Source organism: Scyliorhinus canicula, chromosome 17 (assembly GCF_902713615.1).
Source record: "Scyliorhinus canicula chromosome 17, sScyCan1.1, whole genome shotgun sequence".
NCBI classification, from domain to species: domain Eukaryota; kingdom Metazoa; phylum Chordata; class Chondrichthyes; order Carcharhiniformes; family Scyliorhinidae; genus Scyliorhinus; species Scyliorhinus canicula.
In genome coordinates, this window is record NC_052162.1 from 113,394,587 (window position 1) to 113,417,792 (window position 23,206).

The 23,206-nt window shown below is 47.4% G+C and overlaps 1 protein-coding gene and 1 pseudogene across 1 annotated transcript; one reads left to right on the plus strand and one right to left on the minus strand.

Moving 5' to 3' along the window:
* Positions 1 to 388: 388 nt before the first annotated feature.
* The window catches only part of LOC119951531, a 69,317-nt pseudogene continuing 46,499 nt past the window's right edge, over positions 389 to 23,206 (plus strand).
* Positions 12,484 to 14,203, minus strand: LOC119952218 (gastrula zinc finger protein XlCGF7.1-like). The gene has a single exon (XM_038775867.1). The coding sequence runs from the start codon at positions 14,168 to 14,170 to the stop codon at positions 13,496 to 13,498; it is 675 nt and encodes a 224-aa protein (XP_038631795.1). The 5' UTR covers positions 14,171 to 14,203; the 3' UTR covers positions 12,484 to 13,495.

The window sequence follows — 23,206 nt, forward strand, 5'->3', positions numbered from 1 at the left end:
ACCCTTTTAACCAGACAAATAAATGTGTCAAGCTGAGGGAGCAAAGGATGTCAATGTCTTTAAGAGGGAGAGAGACCTGGGCCAACCTTTGCAGAGTCTGCACCTTCCCTGGATTCACTTCCTTTCCCTTCAGTTGCTGCAAGTCACTAATTGAAGGTGAGAATGAGAAAAGAAATGGAAAGGAGGAGAAAAGAAAGTGTTTAACTCACAGATGTTGGAGACATGAGCACGTTTCAGTCTGTGTGAAGCTTAATCTACATTCGCACAAAACCTGCGCTCTGATTGGCTGGAGAAACAGAGCGCTCCCACTCTTCCCATTGGTCAACACCTCAGCAGGATGGTCACGGGGTGGACACTCCCCCGCACATGCGCAACGTCCCCTCTCCATCGAACAGGCGCAGTCCCGGGCCGGTGGGCGATCACCGAGCGGCTTCTCCTGTCTCCAACATCTGTGAGTAAAACACTTTCTTTTCTGCCCCTTTCCATTTCTTTTCTCATTCTCACCTTCAATTGGTCACTTGCAGCAACTGAAGGGAAAGGAAGTGAATCCAGGGAGGGTGCAGACTCTGGAAAGCTTGGCCCAGGTCTCTGTCTCTCTTTAAAGACATTGACATCCTTTGCTCCCTCAGTTTGACGCATTTATTTGTCTGGCTAAAAGGATGGTCTCTTTCCCAACGTTCACAATTATAGGGCTGCTCTCCCCAGGAGATGCTGACATTTGAGGGGACAGCATATTAATATCAGAGAAAAGCCCAGTGTTATATGGTACATATTAGATGTATTATTGATGGTTCAGTAAAAAAGTACATTTATTATTATTTCCAGTTGTGTAATATTGTACTGTGGCTACGTTATATATTTCCAGTCATCTCTTCTTTGTTCTTTAGAAAATAGGCGACAGTCTTAGATAGAGGATCTGGATTGGCGCAGGCTTGGATGGCCGACGGGCCTGTTCCTGTGCTGTAATTTTTCTTTGTTCTTTCTTCAGAGGCTTGTTAGTCTCTGGGTTACTCTTCCACAGGGACCAGTGGAGTCTGGGAGTCACTGAATATATTCACGGATGAGTTGGACAGATTTCTGATTGAGAGGGAGTCAAGGGTTATGCGGAATCAACAAGAAAATGGGACAGCAGGGTAGCATGGTGGTTAGCATAAATGCTTCACAGCTCCAGGGTCCCAGGTTCGATTCCCGGCTGGGTCACTGTCTGTGTGGAGTCTGCACGTCCTCCCCCTGTGTGCGTGGGTTTCCTCCGGGTGCTCCGGTTTCCTCCCACAGTCCAAAGATGTGCAGGTTAGGTGGATTGGCCGTGATAAATTGCCCGTAGTGTCCTAATAAAAGTAAGGTTAAGGGGGGGGGTTGTTGGGTTACGGGTATAGGGTGGATACGTGGGTTTGAGTAGGGTGATCATGGCTCGGCACAACATTGAGGGCCAAAGGGCCTGTTCTGTGCTGTACTGTTCTAACAAAAAAATGGAGAGAAAGCTGAGAGAAGGAGGGATTTCTTCACTCGAGGATGTGGGAATCTCTACCCCAGAGAACTGAGAAACCCGGGTGATCAAGTATTTTGGAGACAGAGATTGATAGGTTTCTGGATATTGATAATGTCAAGGAATATGGGGTAAATTGTGGGAAAATGGTACTGAGGTCGATTGATCAATGATCTTATTGAATGGATAAGCAGGCTTGATGGGCTGAATGGCTGACTCCAGCATCTATTTGTTATGATCTCTGAGTCCGGGACAGAAAGCAGTGAGCACGGTAGCACAGTGGTTAGCACTGTTGTTTCACAGCTCCAGGGTTGTTTAAGGTTCGATTCTCGGCCTGGGTCACTGTCTGTGTGGAATCCACATTCTCCCTGAGTCTACATGGGTTTCCTCTGAGCGCTCCGGTTTACTCCCACAGTCCAAAGATGTGCAGGTTAGCTGGATTGGCCATGCTAAATTGCTCTTGGTGTTCAAAAACATTAGGTGGGATCGGGTGGTGAGGGCTTGAGTAGGGTGCTCTTTCCAAGGACCGGTGCAGACTCGATGGGCCAAATGACCTCCTGCACTGTAATTTCTATGATTCTATGATCTGTCAATCAGCCTGAATCAGCACCTTCAGCAGAATTGGGAGGGTAAATATTAGATACAGCAGAGTGAGAATAGAGGGAGAGTGTGTGTGGGATGCAGATTTCCTGCTTTTCACAAATAAGAGAGAAAAGAATGTCCCAGAGAAACTAGAATTATCTGAATTTCTACCCTGTACTGACAGTGATGTATTTTGTAAATTCTTTTTTCAGGATATTAGATGATGACGAAGTAGAGACAGAAATGTCACGTCTCAATCCGACAGTCACTGAAATATTTGGCAACTGAATGTGGTCAGACTTTGAATTAAGAAGGAGCAATGTTTGCCCGATCTGTCAGCTTCAAAAGATTTTAAACATCAATGTGACTAGAAAAGCACAAAGCACCCGTGTGAGAGTGTTCCAGTGCACTGACTGTGGAAAGAGCTTTAACCAGTTGCACAGCCTGAAAAAACATCGGACTATTCACAGCCGGGAGAGACCGTACATGTGTCCTGTGTGTGGACGAGGCTTTAACTGATCGTAAAGACACAAGGACACTGGCACCATGGAGAAACCCTGGAAATGTGGGGACTGTGGAAAGGGATTCAGATGCCCGTCTGTGCTTGAGATTCATCGGCGCAGTCACACTGGGGAGAGGCCGTTCAGCTGCTCGCAGTGTGAGACGACATTCACTCAGTTATCCCACCTGCAGAGACACCAGCGAGTTCACACTGGGCAGACGCCATTCACCTGCTCTCAGTGTGGGAAGGGATTCACTCAGTTAGCCTACTTGCGGACACACCAGCGAGTTCACACTGGGGAGAGGCCGTTCACCTGCTCTCAGTGTGATAAGGGATTCATTCAGTTATCCCACCTACGGACACACCAGCGAGTTCACACTGGGGAGAGGCCGTTCATCTGTTCTCAGTGTGGGAAGGGATTCAGTCATTCGGCCACCCTGCAGACACATCAGCGAGTTCACACTGGGGAGAAGCCATTTACCTGCTCTCAGTGTGGGAAGGGATTTAGTGATTCATCCAACCTGCAGACACATCAGCGAATTCACACTGGGGAGAGGCCGTTCACCTGCCCTCAGTGTGGGAAGGGATTCACTCAACTGTCCAGCTTGCAGACACACCAGCGAATTCACACTGGGGAGAGGCCATTCATCTGCTCCAAGTGTGGGAAGGGATTTTGTGATTCATCACACCTGCTGAGACACCAACATGTTCACAAGTGATTACAGGGGTTGGATTCTGCTGTTACTGTTTCTGCTTTCAATTCAATGCAGCATTGCATTTCATTCACTTTGTCAGGTGGTCGATAGGGAGGGTCGGAGGGTTTTTTCCTGCTGGATTGGCCATTCCCACGACTTTGCCTTCAGTGGGCTGATGCTCTTTGAGCCTTGTTAAAAATACTTGGTTTCAAATTTCACGAGGCTCACAGAGTGAGAGTGTGTTTGGAAGTGAAAAGATATTTAGATTGCATTTCTGTTTGGAAGTACCCCGATGCGCGCCACGTTGCCGTGAAGATGGGCTAAGGTGGTGATATGGTTTCTTTCTTTAATTGATATGGATGTTTCTCACAGAAGGAAACTGTTGAGGTATGAGGGGCAAGTTGTATGTGGCAGATTCGTTACTGCCAATAAAAGTTATGATGTTAGACAGGCAAGCACTAGCATTTAAGGATTTGTTACATATTTACATAAAATATAGATTATATTAAGAAACAAAAATCCAAAGGGAAAAGTGGTGAAATGGTAGCTTCCCAGAAAAGTTAAAGGTTCCATTAGATCAAAGAAAGAGGCTCATCAAGTGGCCAAAATAGTAGTGATCTTTTTTTAAATTTAAATTTAGAGTGCCCAATTCATTTTTTTCCAATTGAGGGGCAATTTACCGTGGTCAGTCCACTTACCCTGCACATAGAACATAGAACATTACAGCGCAGTACAGGCCCTTCGGCCCACGATGTTGCGCCGTCCTGTGAAACCCCTCTAAAGTCCCTCTACACCAGGGGTGGGCAAACTGCGGCCCGCCAAAGGTCTTTATGCGGCCCACCAAGTCATTAATTTTTATTTTTTTTTAAGGTTAATGGGGGGGGGGGGGGGGGGGGGCTGTTGGGTTACTTACTGGTATAGGGTGGATACGTTGACTTGAGTAGGGTGATCATTGCTCGGCACAACGTTGAGGGCCGAAGGGCCTGTTCTGTGCTGTACTGTTCTATGTTCTATATGAGGCGCCCAGAATCATAACCGGGTGAAGTAATTATTTTACTTAATATACTATGCGGCCCTTTAAAATTGTGAATTTCTGAATGTGGCCCTTGCACGGAAAAGTTTGCCCACCCCTGCTCTACACTATTCCCTTATCGTCCATATGCCTATCCAATGACTATTTGAATGCGTTTAGTGTTCTTTGCATTGTGGGGGCGAAACCCACGCAAACACAGGGAAATGTGCAAACTCCACGCAGACAGTGACCCAGAGCCGGGATGGAACCTGGGACCTCGGCGCCGCGAGGCAGCAGTGCTTAATACTGCGCCACCGTGCTGCCCTGCCAAAATAGTAGTAAGCCTGAGGATTGGGAACTTGTTTTCAAATTCAGCAAAGAAGGAGCAAGAAACTGATAAAGAGAAAGGAAAAGATTAGCAAAGGCCAATATGGGTCCATTCCAGGTAGAGACAGGAGAGTTTATAATTGAGAAGGGGGAAATGGCAGAGAAACTAAACATTGTGTGTGTCTGTCTTCACGGAGGAAGATACAGAAATCGTCCCAAAAACACTGGAGAACCGAGGAGCTTGTGATCACGAGGAACTGAAAGGAATTAGTCTGAGTGAAAAAGCAGTGCTGGAGAAATTAACAGAACTGGAAGTCAATAAATCCCCAAAAAACTGATGCTCTACATCCCAGGGTGTTGAAAGAGGCGGCTGGAGAGATAGTGGATACATCGGTGATCATCTTTCAAAATTCTGGACTTTCAGTGATGGTGATGTGCTGAGCGGACGCACATCAGGTGGCTCTCCTCCAAACCAGAACCAAATAGGCACTTTTAGACATATTTTTCCCAGAAATCTGAAGGCAAATTAACCTCAACGGAGAAAAGAAAATCTGTCAAAATTCTCTAGATTCTGGAATGGAGTAGGCCATTCAGCCCCTCCAACCTGCTCCACCATTCAATAAGTCCCTGGCTGATCTAATTGTAACCTCAGCTTCACACAGGCCCCTTAGAAAATAAATCTGGGAGATATTTATGGGGAATAAGGAAATGGCAAAGGAGTTAAATAGATATTTTGCATCAGTGTTGATTATTCGATTAATGCTAAGAAATATGGGGGAGGAATTAAATATCACTACCAGAGATGTAGTCAGAACAAAGAACACAAAAAAGTACAGCGCAAGAACAGGCCCTTCGGCCCTCCAACCCTCAGCACAGATCATGATGCCCTAACTTTAAAACAAACCTTCGGCCCTGACTCGGTCCGTATCACTCTACTTCCTCCCTATTCATGGACCCATCCAGATGCCTCTTTTAAATGTTGCTAATGTGCTGCTTCCACCACATCCTCTGGCAGCGCGTTCCAGGCACCTACCAGTCTCTGTGTGAGAAACTTACTGCTCACATCTCCCTTAAACTTTCCCCCTCTCACCTTGAACCTGAGCCCCCTTGTAATTGACACTTCACCATTGGAAAAAGCCTCTGACTATCCAGCCTGTCTGTGCCTCTCATAATTTTGTCGACCTCTATCAGCTCTCCCCACAGCCTCTGTCTTCCCAATGAAAACAATTATAATTTATTCAACCTCTCCTCATAACAAACACCCTCGAGACCAGGCAACATTCTGGTGAATCTTCTTGGCACTCTCTCCGAAGTTTCCACCTCCTTCTGACAATGTAGTGACCAGAACTGCACGCAATACTTCAAATGTGGACTAATCAGGGTTTTATATAGCTGCAACATGATTTCCCAGCTCATGTACTCGATGCCCCGGCTGATGAAGGCAAGCATGCTATATGCCTTCTTAATCACCTTGGCCACCTGTGTTGCCACATTTAGGGAACTGTGGACCTGCATGTTCAGATCCCTCTGTATGTTAATGTTCTAAGGGTTCTGCCAGTTACAGAATCATTCTTACCTAGATTTGATCCTCCAAAATGCATCACCTTGCATTTATCCGGATTAAACTCCATCTGCCATTTCTGTGCCCAAGTCTCCAATCTATCTATATCCTGTTGTATCCTCTGACAACCCTCTGCCAATCTTCAATTCCTCAAACTTACTGATCAGACTACCCACATTTTCCTCCAGACCATTTATATATGCTACAAACAACAGAGATCCCAGCACTGATCCATGCGGAACACCGCTAGCTGCAGTTCTCCATTCTGAAAAACACCCTTCCACCACAACTCTCTGTCTCCTATAACCAAGCCAGTTCTGTATCCATCTAGCCAGCCCACCCCGAATCCCATGTGATTTTAGTTTTGTGCCAGTCTGCCATGTGGGACCTTGTCAAACGCCTACTAATGTCCATATAAACTGGATCCAGAACCATCCCCGCATCAAATTACTTTGTCACCTCTTCCAAAAACTCAAATTAAGTTGTTTTTTAAGACATGACCGTACCAGTACAAAACATGCTGCCTGTCACGAACTAGTCCATTTTCTTCCAAATGTGCATGTATCCTGTCCCTCAGTATCTTTTCCAAAAGCTTCCCCACCACTGATGTCAGGCTCACTGGTCTATAATTTTCTTAAAGAAGGGAACAGCATTGGCTATTCTCCAGTCATCTGGAACCTCCCCTGTGGTCAAAGAGGATGTGAAGATATCTGTTAAGGCCCCAAGCATTTCTCCCCTTGCCCCCCGCAGTAACCTGGGATAGATCCCATCCGGCCCTGGGGACGTGTCTACCTTAATGCAATTTAGGATACTCAACAGTTTCTCCTTTGATATATTGATGTTCTCAAGAGCTGTCACACACCGATCCCTGACCTCAACATCCACCATGTCCTTCTCCCTGGTGAATACCGATACAAAATACTCCTCAAGGATTTCACCCACTTCCTGCGGGTCCAGGCATAACTTCCCTCCATTGTCCTTGAGTGGGCCTACTTTTTCTCTTGATACCCTCTTGCTCCTAATATATGCATAAAAAGTAATGGGGTACTACTTAACCAGGTTTACTAAAGACAGTCCATGGCCCCTTTTAGCCCTAATTCCACATTTAAGTTCCTTCCTGCTTTCGCTGTACTCCTCAAGTGCTTCGTCAGTTTTTAGGTGCCTAGACCTATCATATGCTTCTTTTTTCCTTTTGACTAAGCTTACAATTTCCCTTGTCATCCATGGTTCCCGAATCCTGCCATTTCTGTTCTTTATTTTTGTGGTGACATGCCTCCAATTCCAGGTATGAGTCCAGTAAACCTTCTCTGAACTGCTTCCAGCACATTGACATCATTCCTTAAATGAGAGCAATACTGTACACAGTGCCCCAGATGTGGTCTCACCAATGTCCTGTATAACTGAAGCATAACCTCCCTACTTTTGTATTCAATTCCCCCACAATAAACAATAACATTCTATTAGCTTTCCTAATTACTTGCTGTACCTGTATACTCGCCTTTTGTGATTCATGCTCTTGGACACCCAGATCCCTCTGAATCTCAGAGTTCTGCAATCTCTCACTATTTAGATTTTTAAAAATATATTTAGGGTACCCAATTAATTTTTACCAATTAAGGGGCAAATTAGCGTGGCTAATCCACCTACCCTGCACATAGAACATAGAACAGTACAGCACAGGACAGGCCCTTCAGCCCTCGATGTTGTGCCGAGCAATGATCACCCTACTCAAACCCACGTATCCACCCTATACCCGTAACCCAACAGCCCCCCCCCAACCTTACTTTTTAGGACACTACGGGCAATTTAACATGGCCAATCCACCTAACCCGCACATCTTTGGACTGTGGGAGGAAACCGGATCACCCGGAGGAAACCCACGCACACACAGGGAAGACGTGCAGACTCCACACAGACAGTGACCCAGCCGGGAACCGAACCTGGGACTCTGGAGCTGTGAAGCATTTATGCTAACCACCATGCTACCGTGCTGCCCAAATCTTTGGGTTGTGGGAGCAAGACCCACGCAAACACGGGGAGAATGTGCAAACTCCACACGGACAGTGACCCAGAGCTGGGATCGAACCTGGGACCTCGGCACCGTGAGGAGGCAGGGCTAACCCACTGTGCCACTGTGCTGCCCCTCTCACCATTTAGATAATAAGCTTTTATATTCTTCTGGCCAACATGGACAGTTACACATTTTCCCACATTCTCCATTTGGCAGATCTTATTCCACTTATTTAACATATAAACTTTTTAACCTCCTGATGTCCTCTTCACAATTTACTTTCCTGCTTATCTTTGTATCATTGGAACATAGGAGCAGGAGTTGGCCATTCAGCCCATCGAGCCAGTTCCACTATTCAATACGACCATGGCTTATCTTCCACTTCAATGCCTTTCCCCCACACTATCCCCGTATCCCTTTGTGTTATCGGTATTTAGAAATCTGTCAGTCTCTGCTTTAAACACACACAATGTCTGAGCTTCCACATCCCTCTGGGATAGAGAATTCCAAAGATTCACAACTTGTAGATTTCTATTGATCAAATGACTGCCCTGTTCTATTCCCGTATCCCTGTCAGTTTATTTCCCTCAAAAGCCCATCCAATTTATTTTGGGAAACATTCCATCATTTCTGCTTCTACCCCCCCTCTGAGGAAGTGGGTTCCAGGTATTTCCCACTTTCTCCAAATACAATTGAGTCTCAGGGAGCACAGAAAGAGGCCATTCTGTCATCGTTCCCATGCTGGATCTTTGAGTGAACTATCTAATTCGTCCCATCGCCCGGCAAGTTTCTTTTCCCACAGAATCTGTCCAGTTCCCGTGTGAAAGTTACAGTTGAATTTCCTTCCTACACCTTTGTCAGGCAGTGAATCCCAACAACTCGTTCTGTTTTAAATCTAATAATTTCACGATACGCTGTGTTTGGATTTTCACAGGGGATTTGAAATGGAGAGAAAGACATGGTTGTTGCACAAAATCAAGACTCAGTCTTAATGAGTAGGGGCAGCACGGTAGCATGGTGGTTAGCATAAATGCTTCACAGCTCCAGGGTCCCAGGTTCAGTTCCCGGCTGGGTCACTGTCTGTGCGGAGTCTGCACGTCCTCCCCGTGTGTGCATGGGTTTCCTCCGGGTGCTCCGGTTTCCTCCCACAGTCCAAAGATGTGCGGGTTAGGCGGATTGGCCATGCTAAATTGCCCGTAGTGTCCTTAAAAAGAGTAAGGTTAAGGGGGTGGGGGGGTTGTTGGGTTACGGGTGTAGGGTGGATACGTGGGGTTGAGTAGGGTGATCATTGCTCGGCACAACATCAAGGGCCGAAGGGCCTGTTCTGTGCTGTACTGTTCTATGTTCTATGAGTGATTTTAACGAATGGGCAGAGTGTGAAATACCTAGGTTTGCGGTGCCAAGGTGCCAGTCTGGCAGTGCCAAGGTGCACACGTTCCAGGGGCTGGGCCAGGGGGGGCCACCCTGCCCTATCCCTGACCACTCGGGGGCCTCCAATGGCCGGGAATCCCTCAGGTACCGTGACGCCTGGCCCATGTCTGTGTGGGCCAATACTAATCTGCGTCCATGTGACCGACTGAGGAGTCGCTTTCATCAAGGGAGGCCTTTAGAGAGGGGGTCCTTCCCGTTAATGAGATGGAGATTGGCCTTAATTGTACTGTATTCAGATCTTGTGGTGATGTTCATCACTGTAAATACACAAGGGGTTAATGTACATACATGTATAGTTAGACACTAGAGGGAGCACCAGAGACATCATACACACACACTCAACCAATACATCAGTTAGATAGGACACGACCAATGGGCACTCGCGATACTCACAGAGGTGACACGACCACAGGAGGGCATTATACCAACTCATATAAAGGACACCACACACATGATCTGCCTCTTTCCAGTGGAGACAGTCAGAGAGTACAGAGATTCGATATCATTTCCACCACGTGGAGTGTAGCAATCTCATTAGTCAATCTGAGGAGCTATAGGAGGATTTACAGTAGTGTTGAACCGAAGTTATAGTAGTGTTTATAGTTTAATAAACTTGTTGGAGTTGTCTTCACGTCTGATCCTTCCTGTGTCGAGAGCACCATAAGGAAGCCGCTTACGCTACTGCTAAATAGCATAATAAGATATGGTACCACGAGTGAACTGTATCAATCCAAATAACCATTCCTCAGCATGCAGTGACGACCAGCTACAATACCCAGGCAAGATGTTCGAATTCAATGGGAATAGACCAGTTAGATCAGAAAGTGCTTGGTGCAGTGCCCGATTTCGGACTCTCCTGTGATCTAACTGCTGCACTTGGATTCGCGCCATGCACATCATGGCCATCAGATCGTGCCCGATTTTCATTTGCTGTAAAAATGTAAAAGCTTAATTGTTGTGTAGAAAGAAAGTGCAATGAGGATAAATGTTCTGCAAAAGAGAGACCTTGAAGCTCTGATTAGCCTCAACATTTGAAACTGAATAAGGGATTGTATAGAATCAGATAAAGGGATAGTATGAAACAGTTCTATTGTATTCCTGTCTGAGATAATGAGAGAAGGTGGTGTCAGTAATTGGGGATCCAATTAAATTAATCCAGTGACCAAATTGACCAATTGTCATGTGACCACAGGCCCAACTCTGACGTGAGGTAACGGTCACTTTGGGGATAAAAGTCGAGGTTTTGAAGGTCTTCCTTGCTGGCCAAGTACTGAAGATTCCCGAGGCTGAGTTCCAAGGAAATTACTGTCAAAGAAGGAGCCAGACTCCCGAGGCTGAATTCCAGAAGAATTACTGTCAAAGAAGGAGCCAGAGAGGGTTACGCTGCTGCAGACTAATCACCCGCATGAAGTTGTAAAAGTCAATGTCTAAAAGTTGTTCAGTAAACCTTTTTCATTTAATAAACTTATTTTTAAATTTACTATCCAGAGAATTATGATCTTGCCTTAATTGGTTTAAAGTCTTGCCTGAACCAAAGTGAATTTAATAAATGGTAAGTTGGGGGTGGCTGAAAACAATTAAATTCCAGATAACAAGATCAGATAACTGAAATCTTCAGTTTAAAAGCTTTCATTTCTATAGCGCCTTTCACAACCACAGGACGTCCCAAACTGCTTTACAGCCAGTGAAGTACCTGTGAAGTGTAGTCATTGTTGCAATATAGGAAATGCAGCAGCCAATTTACACACAGCAAGATCCCACACACAGCAAGGTGATAATGAGCAGATGATCTGTTTTTAGTGATGTTGACTGAGGGATAAATATTGACCAGGACACCGGGGATAACTCCCCTGCTCTTCCTCAAAATAGTGGCTGTGGGAACTTTTACACCACCTGAGAGGGGCAGACAGGGCCTCAGTTTAACATCTTATTTGAAAGAAGGCTGTTCTGACAGTGCAGCACTCCCTCAATGCTGGGACCAGGAATGTTGGATGTGATTTTTGTCCTCGGGTCCCTGGACTGGGATTTTAACCCACAACCTTCTGACTCCGAGGTGAAAGAGCTGCCCACTGAGCCACGGCTGACACTATTGACAATACGAAGTTAGAAAGGGAAAGTAACCCGTTAAATCCCCCACCCTTTGCCTCCAGTGCCTAAATCTAATAATAAACACCCCAGCATAAATAACATGGATTTGACTGACAAATGTTGAAGTGTTGATTTAGAGATACAAGTTTTAACTTCCCATTAGAGCCTCGAGCACCTTTCTGTGTCTATTGCTCGTGTCAATGACAGCCAGGAGACGGAGCTGGGGGCTGAATTTAGTTGAGAATAATGGGGCCTGTGTCCCAGTTGGGAAACTGCCATGGGCATTGCACTAATAGAGAGACAGGAAGGTGCTGGAGGACTGACTGGGAAATGGGCCTCCAACCAATTATATCGGTCACTCAGAGCTAAAGAGAAACTCATCTCTTGAAATACATATACAGGGAAGAAGCTGCAATGAAATCTGCCCCTTTTAACCTGCACAAAAACAGGAGGCTCAGATTCAGGAGGAATTCACTCGGCCCATTGTGTCCCTGCTATCTCTTTGAGAGGACTCTCTGATTCATCCAACTGCTCTGCCCTTTCCCCACAGCCCTGCAAATTCTTCCCTTTCGAGTGTTTACTCTTTGGAAAGATACTATTGAATCTGCTTTCAGGCAAATCAGAACAACTCACTGTGTCAATAAATAAAATAAAATGTCATCTCCCCCTCTGGCTCCTTTGCCAATAACCTCAGAGGGACTCACTTTCTGTTAATGAGCCTGTCAACCCCTCTCACCCACTTTCCCCAAGTGCATCAATCTAATCATGAAAAGTCCAGAAAAATCAAATATTTTTCCTGATAAAAGTTTATTAATGAAACAAAACATGGTTAAAAAAACACCAAAAGACAACCAGAGTAAAAGGATGTTCACAATATTCTGGACACAAATGGTTTCTCTTTAATTCATGTATACCCTGTTCCCTGCCCTCTTTGTGGAACGCCTCCGCTCAGTCCACAAGCCTGACCCTGACCTTCCGCTTGCTGCCATTAGAATTCACCACCTTGCTCTCAGGCTCACATTTCTGTCCTCGGCCTGCTGCAATGTTCCGGAGAAGCCCAACACAAGCTGGACCAACAGCCCCTCATCTTCCCATGAGGCACTTTTCAGGCTTCTGGGCTCAACATCAAGTTCAACAACTTCACACCGTGAACTCTCTCCTCCATTTTGATTTTTTTTTGCTGAGTGCCAGTCTGTATCTTGTTTACATGTTTTTTTGCTTCCAGATAGAGCTGTCCTTTATTCTGCCATTAACACTGACTCTGGACCAATGCTTTGTTTCTTTACCACAACCATTACCTCTCCCTTTGCCTTTTGTTCCAGGACATTGTTGTCATTTAATCTCACCCACCCTCTAACCAATCCCCGACTTTCTCTTTTGTTCTACCTGACCTTCCCCCTTTCTCACCAGCATCAAACCCATCACATTTCTCCCTCTCTTTAGTTCTGAAGTAGAGCTACAATGGACATGAAACGTCTGTTTCTCTCACCACAGATGCTGCCAGACCTTTTTCCAATTCTGTCTGTATTTTAGTCTGAAGTCCTGTCTGAAATCAGGAAAAGACACTACTTATTTTGAAAGTTAGAATAAATGTCCTTCATCAGCTTTTGTGGTTCATTTCAATGGAAATGTGCTCTCCCAGGCTCAAAGAGCATCAGCCAACTGGAAGCAAAGTCGTGAGACCAGCCAGTCCAGCAGAAAGAAACCCTCCAATTCTCCCACTTCAAGTGGCAGAATGAACATGGTTCAGTCCTGGATGTGATTAACAGCAGCTAAAGGAATAGAATCCAAACTCCGTCATCACGAGTGAACTTGCTGGTGTCTCAGCAGATGGGATGACCGAGAGAAACCCTTTCCACACACCGTGCAGGTGAACGGTCTCGCCCCCATGTGAACTCGCTGGTGTTCCCGCAGGTTGGAGGACCTTTTAAACTTTTTTGTGCACTGAGAGCAGCTGAACGGTCTCTCCTTGGTGTGAATGTGCTGGTGGTACATCAGTTCTCGAGAGCTTTTGAAGCTGCTCCCACAGTTAGAGCATTTAAAGGGTCTCTCATTGGTGTGAGTGACTTTGTGTCTCCGCTGGCTGGATAAATGAGTGAATCCCTTCCCACACATGGTGCAGGTAAATGGTTTCTCTCCAGTGTGAACTCGCTGGTGTGTCAGCAGTTGGGAAGAATTACTGAATCCATTCCCACACGTGGAACAGGTAAATGGTCCTTCCCCGGTGTGAATTCGTTGGTGTGCCTGCAGATGGGGTAACTGAGTGAATCCCTTCCCACACTGAGAGCAGGTGAATGGCCTCTCCCCAGTGTGAACTCGCTGGTGTGTCCGCAGGTTGGATGAATCACTGAATCCCTTCCCACACACAGAGCAAGTAAATGGCCTCTCTCCAGTGTGACAGCGTCGATGAATTTCCAGCTCAGATGGTGACCTGAAATCCTTCCCACAGTCCCCACATTTCCACCGTTTCTCCATGGTGCGGGTGTACTTGTGAGACTCCAGGTTTGACAAAAGTTGAAACCTCGTCCACACACAGAACACGTTTACGGTCTCTCACCGCCTGAGTGCTGCAATGTTGTTTTCAGGCTTGTAACTGGTTAAAGCTCTTTCCACAGTCAGTGCTCTGGAACACTCTGACTCGGGTGTGTGTGTTTCGGTGCTTTTCCAGTCACAGCGATGTTCAAAATCTTTTCCCACAGACTAAAAATTCTCTTTCTAGATTCACATCTCGATGATATTCAGATCCTGATGAACGGAGAGACTCTGTTAAATCTTGATGTGAAGTCTGATTTGCGTTTCCCATCTGTAAATCCTCCCTTTGTAATATCCTGGAAAATGAGTTTACAAAAATCATCGCTGTCAGTGACAGATAGAAATTCAGATGAGACAATTCTCGTTTCTATGGAATATTTTTTTCCTCCTTTTCCCTTAAAGTTGTAAATCTCCGTCTCGCACGCTCGCCCTCCTCCCTGGGCTGAAATGCAAACCCATGTCACCATCTGCACCATTTCTTTCTTCCACTTCCAGTTTTCACCTTCCCTCTCCCCGGATTCAGTTCTCCAGCTCCTGTCTGCAGACTGACAATAAAATCAATGAGTCTAATTGAGAGGTTCGCGCCTCCAGCGAGTGTTTGTGAATCCTCCCCGCCCACTTCCCAGGGTTTCCTTCCTTCCCAGAAATCAGAATCCTCATTGAGTTGAGCCCAAAGTGGAACCTCTGATTTATTGTCCCCTCCCCCACCCGGAACAATGGGGTCAGGGCTGGAGGACTGAGACAGGAACCTGGTCCTCCAACCAATCAGAGTAAATAGGGCGGGGCCTATTCTCGTTGTTTGATCCCCTCCCCCATCCTCCACTCACTTAACCAAGATGGCGGCCGTTAACCTGGGCTAGGTTTCGCGAGGGAGAAATTCAGAAGGTGCGAACCAGGGAGCTGACAATTTTCAATAGGTCTTTGCCGACCACAAACATTTTTTCCAAACCTTCCCACCACCTCCTTAGTTTCCCTCGTCTTCTGTAGGACGAACAGGCAAACAGTTCGACAACAGCGCTTGCGTGCTCGTGTCCCAGCCCGGGGAAACTGCGCATGTGCATTCTTCGTCCCCCCCCCTTTACTTCACTTCATGCTGAGGACTTAACCAATGGGAATACTTGGCGGACCAGAAGGAGTCTGCACCTCCAGCCAATCAGAATACGGGCTTGTGTGAATAAGGATTGAGTTTAACGCAGACGGAAACTTCCTCCTGTCAACCTCTGTGAGTAAAACATTTTTTCTCCCCCTTTCCATTTCTTTTCTCATTCTGACCTTCAATTGGTCACTTGCAGCAACTGAAGGGAAAGGAAGTGAATCCAGGGAGGGTGCAGACTCTGCAAAGCTTGGCCCAGGTCTCTCTCTCTTTTAAAGACATTGACATCCTTTGTTCCCTCAGCTTGACACATTTATTTGTCTGGCTAAAAGGATGGTCTCTTTCCGAATGTTCACAATTAAAGGGCTGGTTTGAGATGACTGACATTTAAGGGGACATTAGATTAATATTAAACGGAGAAATATCTAGTGTTGTCATATGGTACAGATTATATATATAATTTATGGTTATGTAAAGTACATTTATTATTATTTTTAGTTAATAGAAATATTTTATTTCCAGTCAAAGAGTCAAGATGGCACAGAAACTGTACATTAGACAACTCGAATCCATGCCGACTCTCAATTCTCAACATGCCTTCTCAACGTACCCATCCAATTTCCTTCACAAATTATTGATCATCTGGACTCAACTAACCTCATAGGCAAAAATCCCTTCCCACCTACAGAGCAGTTTAGTGGTGTCTCCACGGTGTGAACTCGTTGGTGTTTCATCATTTCGAATCATAGATTATCATAGAATTTACAATGCAGAAGGAGGCCATTCGGCCCATTGAGTCTGCACCGGCTCTTGGAAAGAGCACCCTACCCAAGGTCAACACCCCTACCCTATCCCCATAACCCAGTAACCCCACCCCACACTAAGGGCAATTTTGGACACTAAAGGCAATTTACCATGGCCAATCCACCTAACCTGCACATCTTTGGACTGTGAGAGGAAACCGGAGCACCCGGAGGAAACCCACGCACACACGGGGAGGATGTGCAGACTCCGCACAGACAGTGACCCAAGCCGGAATCAAACCTGGGACCCTGGAGCTGTGAAGCCATTGTGCTATCCACAATGCTACCGTGCTGCCCTACTTAATTACTAAATCCATTCCCACAGTCAGAGCAGGTGAGTTTTGCGCATGCACACCGATGATCATGTGCAGTGCGGCCGCATTTCTTTTATATGGTAAAAGTGCCACTCGCAGCTGGCATAGTTAAAAGCCGGCTGCTGCTCGCTCTGCCCGGTTCGGAAGTGCACTGTTCTTCAAAGCGAAGGCAACTAGCACCATTGGACTCGCCCACAGGGATCCAGCGCCATGGCGTCCACCTCGGAACTAGCCTGTATCTACAGTGCGCTCATCCTGCACGACGACGAGATCACTAACACCATTGGACCCACCCACAGGGATCCAGCCCCATGGCGTCCACCTTGGAACGCGCCTGTATCTGCAGCGCGCTCATCCTGCACGACGTTGAGATCACTAACACCATTGGACTCACCCACAGGGATCCAGCGCCATGGCGTCCACCTCGGAACTTGCCTGTATCTACAGCGCGCTCATCCTGCACGACGACGAGATCACTAACACCATTGGACCCACCCACAGGGATCCAGCGCCATGGCGTCCACCTCGGAACTCGCCTGTATCTACAGTGCGCTCATCCTGCACGACAGAGATCACTAACACCATTGGACCCACCCACAGGGATCCAGCGCCATGGCGTCCACCTCGGAACTCGCCTGTATCTACAGTGCGCTCATCCTGCACGACAGAGATCACTGTCACCGAAGACAAATTCAATGTCCTGATTAAAACAACTGGTGTGACCATTGAGATTTCTGGCCTAGTCTGTTTGCCAAGACATTGCCTAATATTGATGTTAATAGTCTGATCTGCAACGTTGGTGCTGGTAGCAGTGCCCCAGCTGCTGCAGCAGTTCTTTCCACAGCTGCCCATGTTGCTACTGAAGAGAAAAAGGAAGAGAAGAAACAGGAAGAATCTGAAGAGTCTGACGATGACATGGGCTTTGGTCTCTTTGATTAAACGTGCCGTGCAACAACATTGTTACAATTTACAAAAAGTAAATAAAAATTGAGAGGGAAGCGCCCGCTGTGGAGACTAGATGTGGGGTTGTTAGCGGACAAGGTGGTTTGCAGGCGGGTAAATAATATCCAGAACTACCTGAAAACAAACAACACGGGAGAGGTATCGGCAGCGATGGTCTGGGAAGCCCTGAAGGCAGTTGTTAGAGGGGAACGAATATCGATCCGGTCTCATAGAGAAAAGAGGGACAGGGCGGAGAGGGAGAGATTAGTGGAGGAGATACTTTGGGTGGATAGGGGTTATACGGAGGCCCCGGACGTGGGGTTCCTGAGGGAGTGGCGTAAGCTACAGACGGAGTTTGAATTGCTGACCACAGGGAAAGTGGTAGAACAGCTGAGAAACGCTCAAGGGCGGTCTATGAGTATGGGGAGAAGGCGAGCAAGATGTTGGCGCACCAGTTTAGGAAGAGAGAGGCGGCAAGGGAGATTGATGGGGTAAAGAATAAGGAGGGTAATTTGGTCTTGAACCGGGGGGGGGGGGGGGGGGGGGGGGGGGGGGAGTTTTGAAGGGATTCTACAGCAAATTATATGAGTTGGAAACCCAGGCAGGAGTGGAAGGGATGAGGCAATTTTTGAACCAGTTGAGGTTCCCAAGGGTGGAGGAAGGCCTGGTGGAGGAACTGGGGGCCGAATGGCTTTCCGGTGGAATTTTTAAAGAGATTTTCAGAGACATTGAGCCCACTGCTGATGAGGACCTTTAATGAAGCGAGAGAGAAGGGAATCCTCCCCCCTACAATGTCGCAGGCCTCAATCTCACTCATTCTTAAACGGTGATGTGGAGATGCCGGCGTTGGACTGGGGTGAGTACAGTAAGAGGTCTTACAACACCAGGTTAAAGTCCAACAGGTTTGTTTCAAACACGAGCTTTCGGAGCGCAGCTCCTTCTTCAGGTGACTGGAGAGGTATGATCCAGAAACATTTATATAGACAAAGTCAGCGATGCCGGACAATGCTTGGAATGCGAGAATTTGCAGGTGATCAAATCATTACAGATCCAGGGAGAGGGACAATCACAGGTTAAAGAGGTGTGAATTGTCTCAAGCCAGAACAGTTGGTGGAATTTTGCAAGTCCAGGCCAGATGGTGGGGAGTGGATGTAATAGAACATAGAACAGTACAGCACAGAACAGGCCCTTCGGCCCTCAATGTTGTGCCGAGCCATGATCACCCTACTCAAACCCACATATCCACCCTATACCCGTAACCCAACAACCCCCCCCCTTAACCTTACATTTATTAGGACACTACGGGCAATTTAGCATGGCCAATCCACCTAACCCGCACATCTTTGGACTGTGGGAGGAAACCGGAGCACCCGGAGGAAACCCACGCACACAGGGGGAGGACGTGCAGACTCCACACAGACAGTGACCCAGCCGGGAATCGAACCTGGGACCCTGGAGCTGTGAAGCATTTATGCTAACCACCATGCTACCCTGCTGCCCCAAATGCGACAATGCGACATGAATTGTGGTATCCCGCCAAGGGGAGGACTATAAAGTGTTTTGGTCTGCGGATGGCATGTGGTGCCATGCCCACAGAGGGCTGGGGCATATTCGCTGGAATTGTCCCACCCTAACGGCCGCCACCAACACCACCTCAGGGTCTCGGACAATAATAGTAGAGCTGGGGCCCAGAAGATAAACAGCAAAGGATTCACTCACTTTGAGAGTGGCAAACACAGTGTCTGTTGCAATAATAAGTCAGGCTGCAGTGAAGAAGTGAACACATCATTGAATCCAATGAAGGGCAGGATCTGCAGTTCCATATGATCCCACTCCCACCTCAGGCACAGGGGTGGGAGGTCAGAGGGCAGCAGGTGTGGGGACCGGGGAGGGGCAGAGAAAGGAACAATCAGCGAGTCAGCCTGAGCCAATGGCCGCTCTCACCATCTGGAACCGTCACAATGTCCGGGTGATTGACGGCAGGTCCCGACCAATAGGAAGAGGAGGCGGGACTGGAGGACCAAGTGAGGGCGACTGGTCTTCCAACCAATTGGAGTGAATGAGGGGCGGGGCCTGCTGTGATTGAAGCATGCGCAGCAGTGTGGATAATAGCGAAGGAGAAGGCCGTTTTTTCAGATCGGACATTGGTAAGAGGCGTTTAACAAAACGAGGGAGCGAGCGATCGCGGGTATGGGCGGAAACGTTGTGTAAAGCTGTTGTGAGCCGCAAACCGTGAGAAAAAAAATCCGGGACCCAGTTTGTATCGAGCAGAACGGCATCTCCTCATGTTCGGCTCGGGTTAACGGCCGCCATCTTTATTGGATGTGCAAGAGGGCGCATGCGCGTTTGCCTCTCGAGGTGCGATGTTTCAATGAGTGGGAGGAGCTTGTTCCCCATTGTTCAGAATGGAGACAACTTGTCCATCAAACTGGATTAGTCTCTGAGTCCCAATGTCTTATTGATGATGCAAAGCGGTGGCAGAGATGGAAAGAATAAGGAAACAAATCCTGCTCTCCGGATTTCACTGCCTCATTGGACATCTTGCCCCATGTGTCCAAAGCTCTGTGGCTCTGTTCAGTCACATGAAGTCCCAGGGCAGAAACTTGCAACCCTGAGTCAACATCACCCTCAAATCGGGACTGCTGATGACAACGAGGGTCAGTGTGCAGAGGGGAGCATGAGTGGTCATCGTGGACCCGGGAGCAGGAGGAGAGAATGTAGTGGAATTCTTTTCTGGACTGACAGTGATTGCAGGCAGCACGGTAGCACAGTGGATAGCACAATTGCTTCACATCTCCAGGGTCCCAGGTTCGATTCCGGCTTGGGTCACTGTCTGAGTCTGCACAAAGTCCCTGTGTGTGTGTGGGTTTCCTCTGGGCGCTCCGGTTTCCTCCCACAGTTCAAAAATGTGCAGGTTAGGTGGATTGGCCATGCTAAATTGTCCTTAGTGTCCGAAATTGCCCTTAGTGTTGAGTGGGGTTACTGGGTTATGGGGATAGGGTGGAGGTGTGGACCTTGGGTAGGGTGCTCTTTCCAAGAGCCGGTGCAGACTCGATGGGTCGAATGGCCTCTTTCTGCACTGTAAATTCTATGATAAATTCTATGATCTATGATTAATTTTGGAAACTCCTTTTACAGGGGATTAGTCGGGGAGGATTTACACACACACCAAATTCAAACCAGGAGATATATTTATCTTTCCTGAATAACATTTCAGGACTGACAGTGATGCCTTTGTAAACTTCTTTCACGGGGGATTAGAAAGGGATTCACAGACAGGAAACTCGCAACCAATCCTCACATGAAATTCTGACACCACTGTTCGAGTTATCAGGACCTGGAGATTATCAACCTTTGTGTGTAAGCATTGAGATCCAGATCTGTATAAAATGACTACCTCCTATCTCCCCTGTAGATCTTGTTCACAACCTTATATCTGTGTCCCGTAATCCTTTTACAATCTGCTGATGGGAACAGTTTTCAAAAATCTTTTGCTGGGTTTGCCATTGTCGTTTCTGGTGCCTGGGTCGATGTCGGATGGTCTGGGATGGATCCTAACAATTTTTTCACAAATGCCACATAATTGTCACATTCTTTATTATTAACACTGCAATGAAGTTACTGTGAAAATCCCCAGGTCACCTATTTCAGCGCCTGTTCAGGTACACTGAGGGAGAATTCAGAATGTTCAAATTACCTAACAGCACGTCTTTTGGAACTGCGGGAGGAAACCGGAACCCCAAAAGAAACCCACGCTGACACGGAGAGAACGTGTAAACTCCGCACAGACTGTGACCCAAGCCGGGAATTGAACCTGGGTCCCTGGCACTGTGGAACAACAGTGCTAACCACTGGGCTACCGTGCCGCCCATCATCCCAGTTAGGGGCATAGACATTCACCAGCACCACCAATGTAGCTGCCAACAACCCACTGACCACCTTGTATCTCCCATTAGTGTCCGCAACGATCCCAGTGACTGAAAGAGGAATCTGTTTATTGATTAGAATTGCAGCAGCTCGAGCCCTTCATCCAAGCCCGAGTGAAACACCTGGCTCACCCCTCCGCAGTCTGGTCTGATCTCCATTTTTTTTTCCCGATATGTTTAGAGTATTTTTTTTCCAATTAAGGGGCAATTTCAGTGGCCAATCCACTAACCTGCACAGCTTTGGGTTGTGGGGTGAAGCCCGTGCAGACATGGGGAGAATGAGCACACTCCACGCAGCCAATGATGCAGGGCCAGGATCGAACCTGGGACCTCGGTGCCGTGAGGCAGCAGTGCTAACCACTGTGCCACGTGCCACCCTGGTCTGATCTCTAACCTGCAAGTGAGTCTCCTGCAAGAGCACCACACCAGCATTTAGATTCTTTCAATGAGTGATAACACTCACTTTCCTGCCAATGACCCACCCAGATACACATAGTCATTACCAGCAAGCTAACCCCTCTGTCCCACCCCCATTTCCTGCCAACGCCCCACCCAGACACACATAGTCATCACCAGCAAGCTAACCCCTCTGTCCCACCCCCATTTCCTGCCAATGACCCACCCAGATGCACATAGTCATCACCAGCAAGCTAACCCCTCTGTCCCACACCCATTTCCTGCCAACCCCCCACCCAGATACACAAATTGAAACCAAACCCTGCCCCGCCCCCCCATCTCTGACCCAGACAAAAGAAGCCAAAACTGGTTCAACAACTGCAGCCCCCACCTCACTCTCATTCACTATCTTACTTCTGACGACCCCTCTCAGAACAAAAAGAAAAAGAACGATGATATTGCCCACCTCGAGGATAAATCCTCACTGGGATAACTGAGTGAATCCCTTTCCACATTCAGAACAGGTGAATGGTCTGTCGCCGGTATGATTATGGTGATCAGTCTCCAGCTCACATGGGGATCTGAATCCCTTCCCACAGTCCCCATATTTCCATAGTTTCAGCACGCTGCTGGTTCCCTTGTCGCTTTCCACGTTTGACGATCAGTTGAAGTCTTGTCCCCATAGAGAACACATGTATGGCCTCCCCCCGCTGTGAATGGTGTGATGCTTTTTCAGACTGTGTAACTGGTGAAAGCTCTTTCCACAGTCAGTTCACTGGAACACTCTCACTCAAGTCGTGCGTGTGTGTACCGGGTTTTTTTCAGTCACACTGATCTTGAAAATCTTTTCCTGCAGACAGAACAGACAAACATTTCTTCTTCCACATTCATAGGCCAATGATATTCAGGTCCTGATGAATGGAGTGACTCTGTTAAATCTTGATGTGAAGTTTGATTTGAGTTTCTATCTGTAAATCCTCCCCTTGTAATATCCAGTAAAAGGAGTTCACAAAAGTCAACACTATAGGGGCAGGTACGGTGGCACAGTGGTTAACCGAGGACCTGGGTTTCATACCGGGCCACTGACATATAGAACATAGAACAGTACAGCACAGAACAGGCCCTTCGGCCCTCAAATGTTGTGCCGAGCCATGATCACCCTACTCAAACCCACGTATCCACCCTATACCCGGAACCCAACAACCCCCCCTTAACCTTACTTTTTGTAGGACACTACGGGCAATTTAGCATGGCCAATCCACCTAACCCGCACGTCTTTGGACTGTGGGAGGAAACCGGAGCACCTGGAGGAAACCCACGCACACAGGGGGAGGACGTGCAGACTCCACACAGACAGTGACCCAGCCGGGAATCGAACCTGGGACCCTGGAGCTGTGAAGCATTTATGCTAACCATATGGAGTTTGCATGTTCTCCCCGTGACTACGTGGGTCTGGCCCCCACAATCCAATAGGATGTGCAGGTAGGTGAATTGGCCACGTTAAA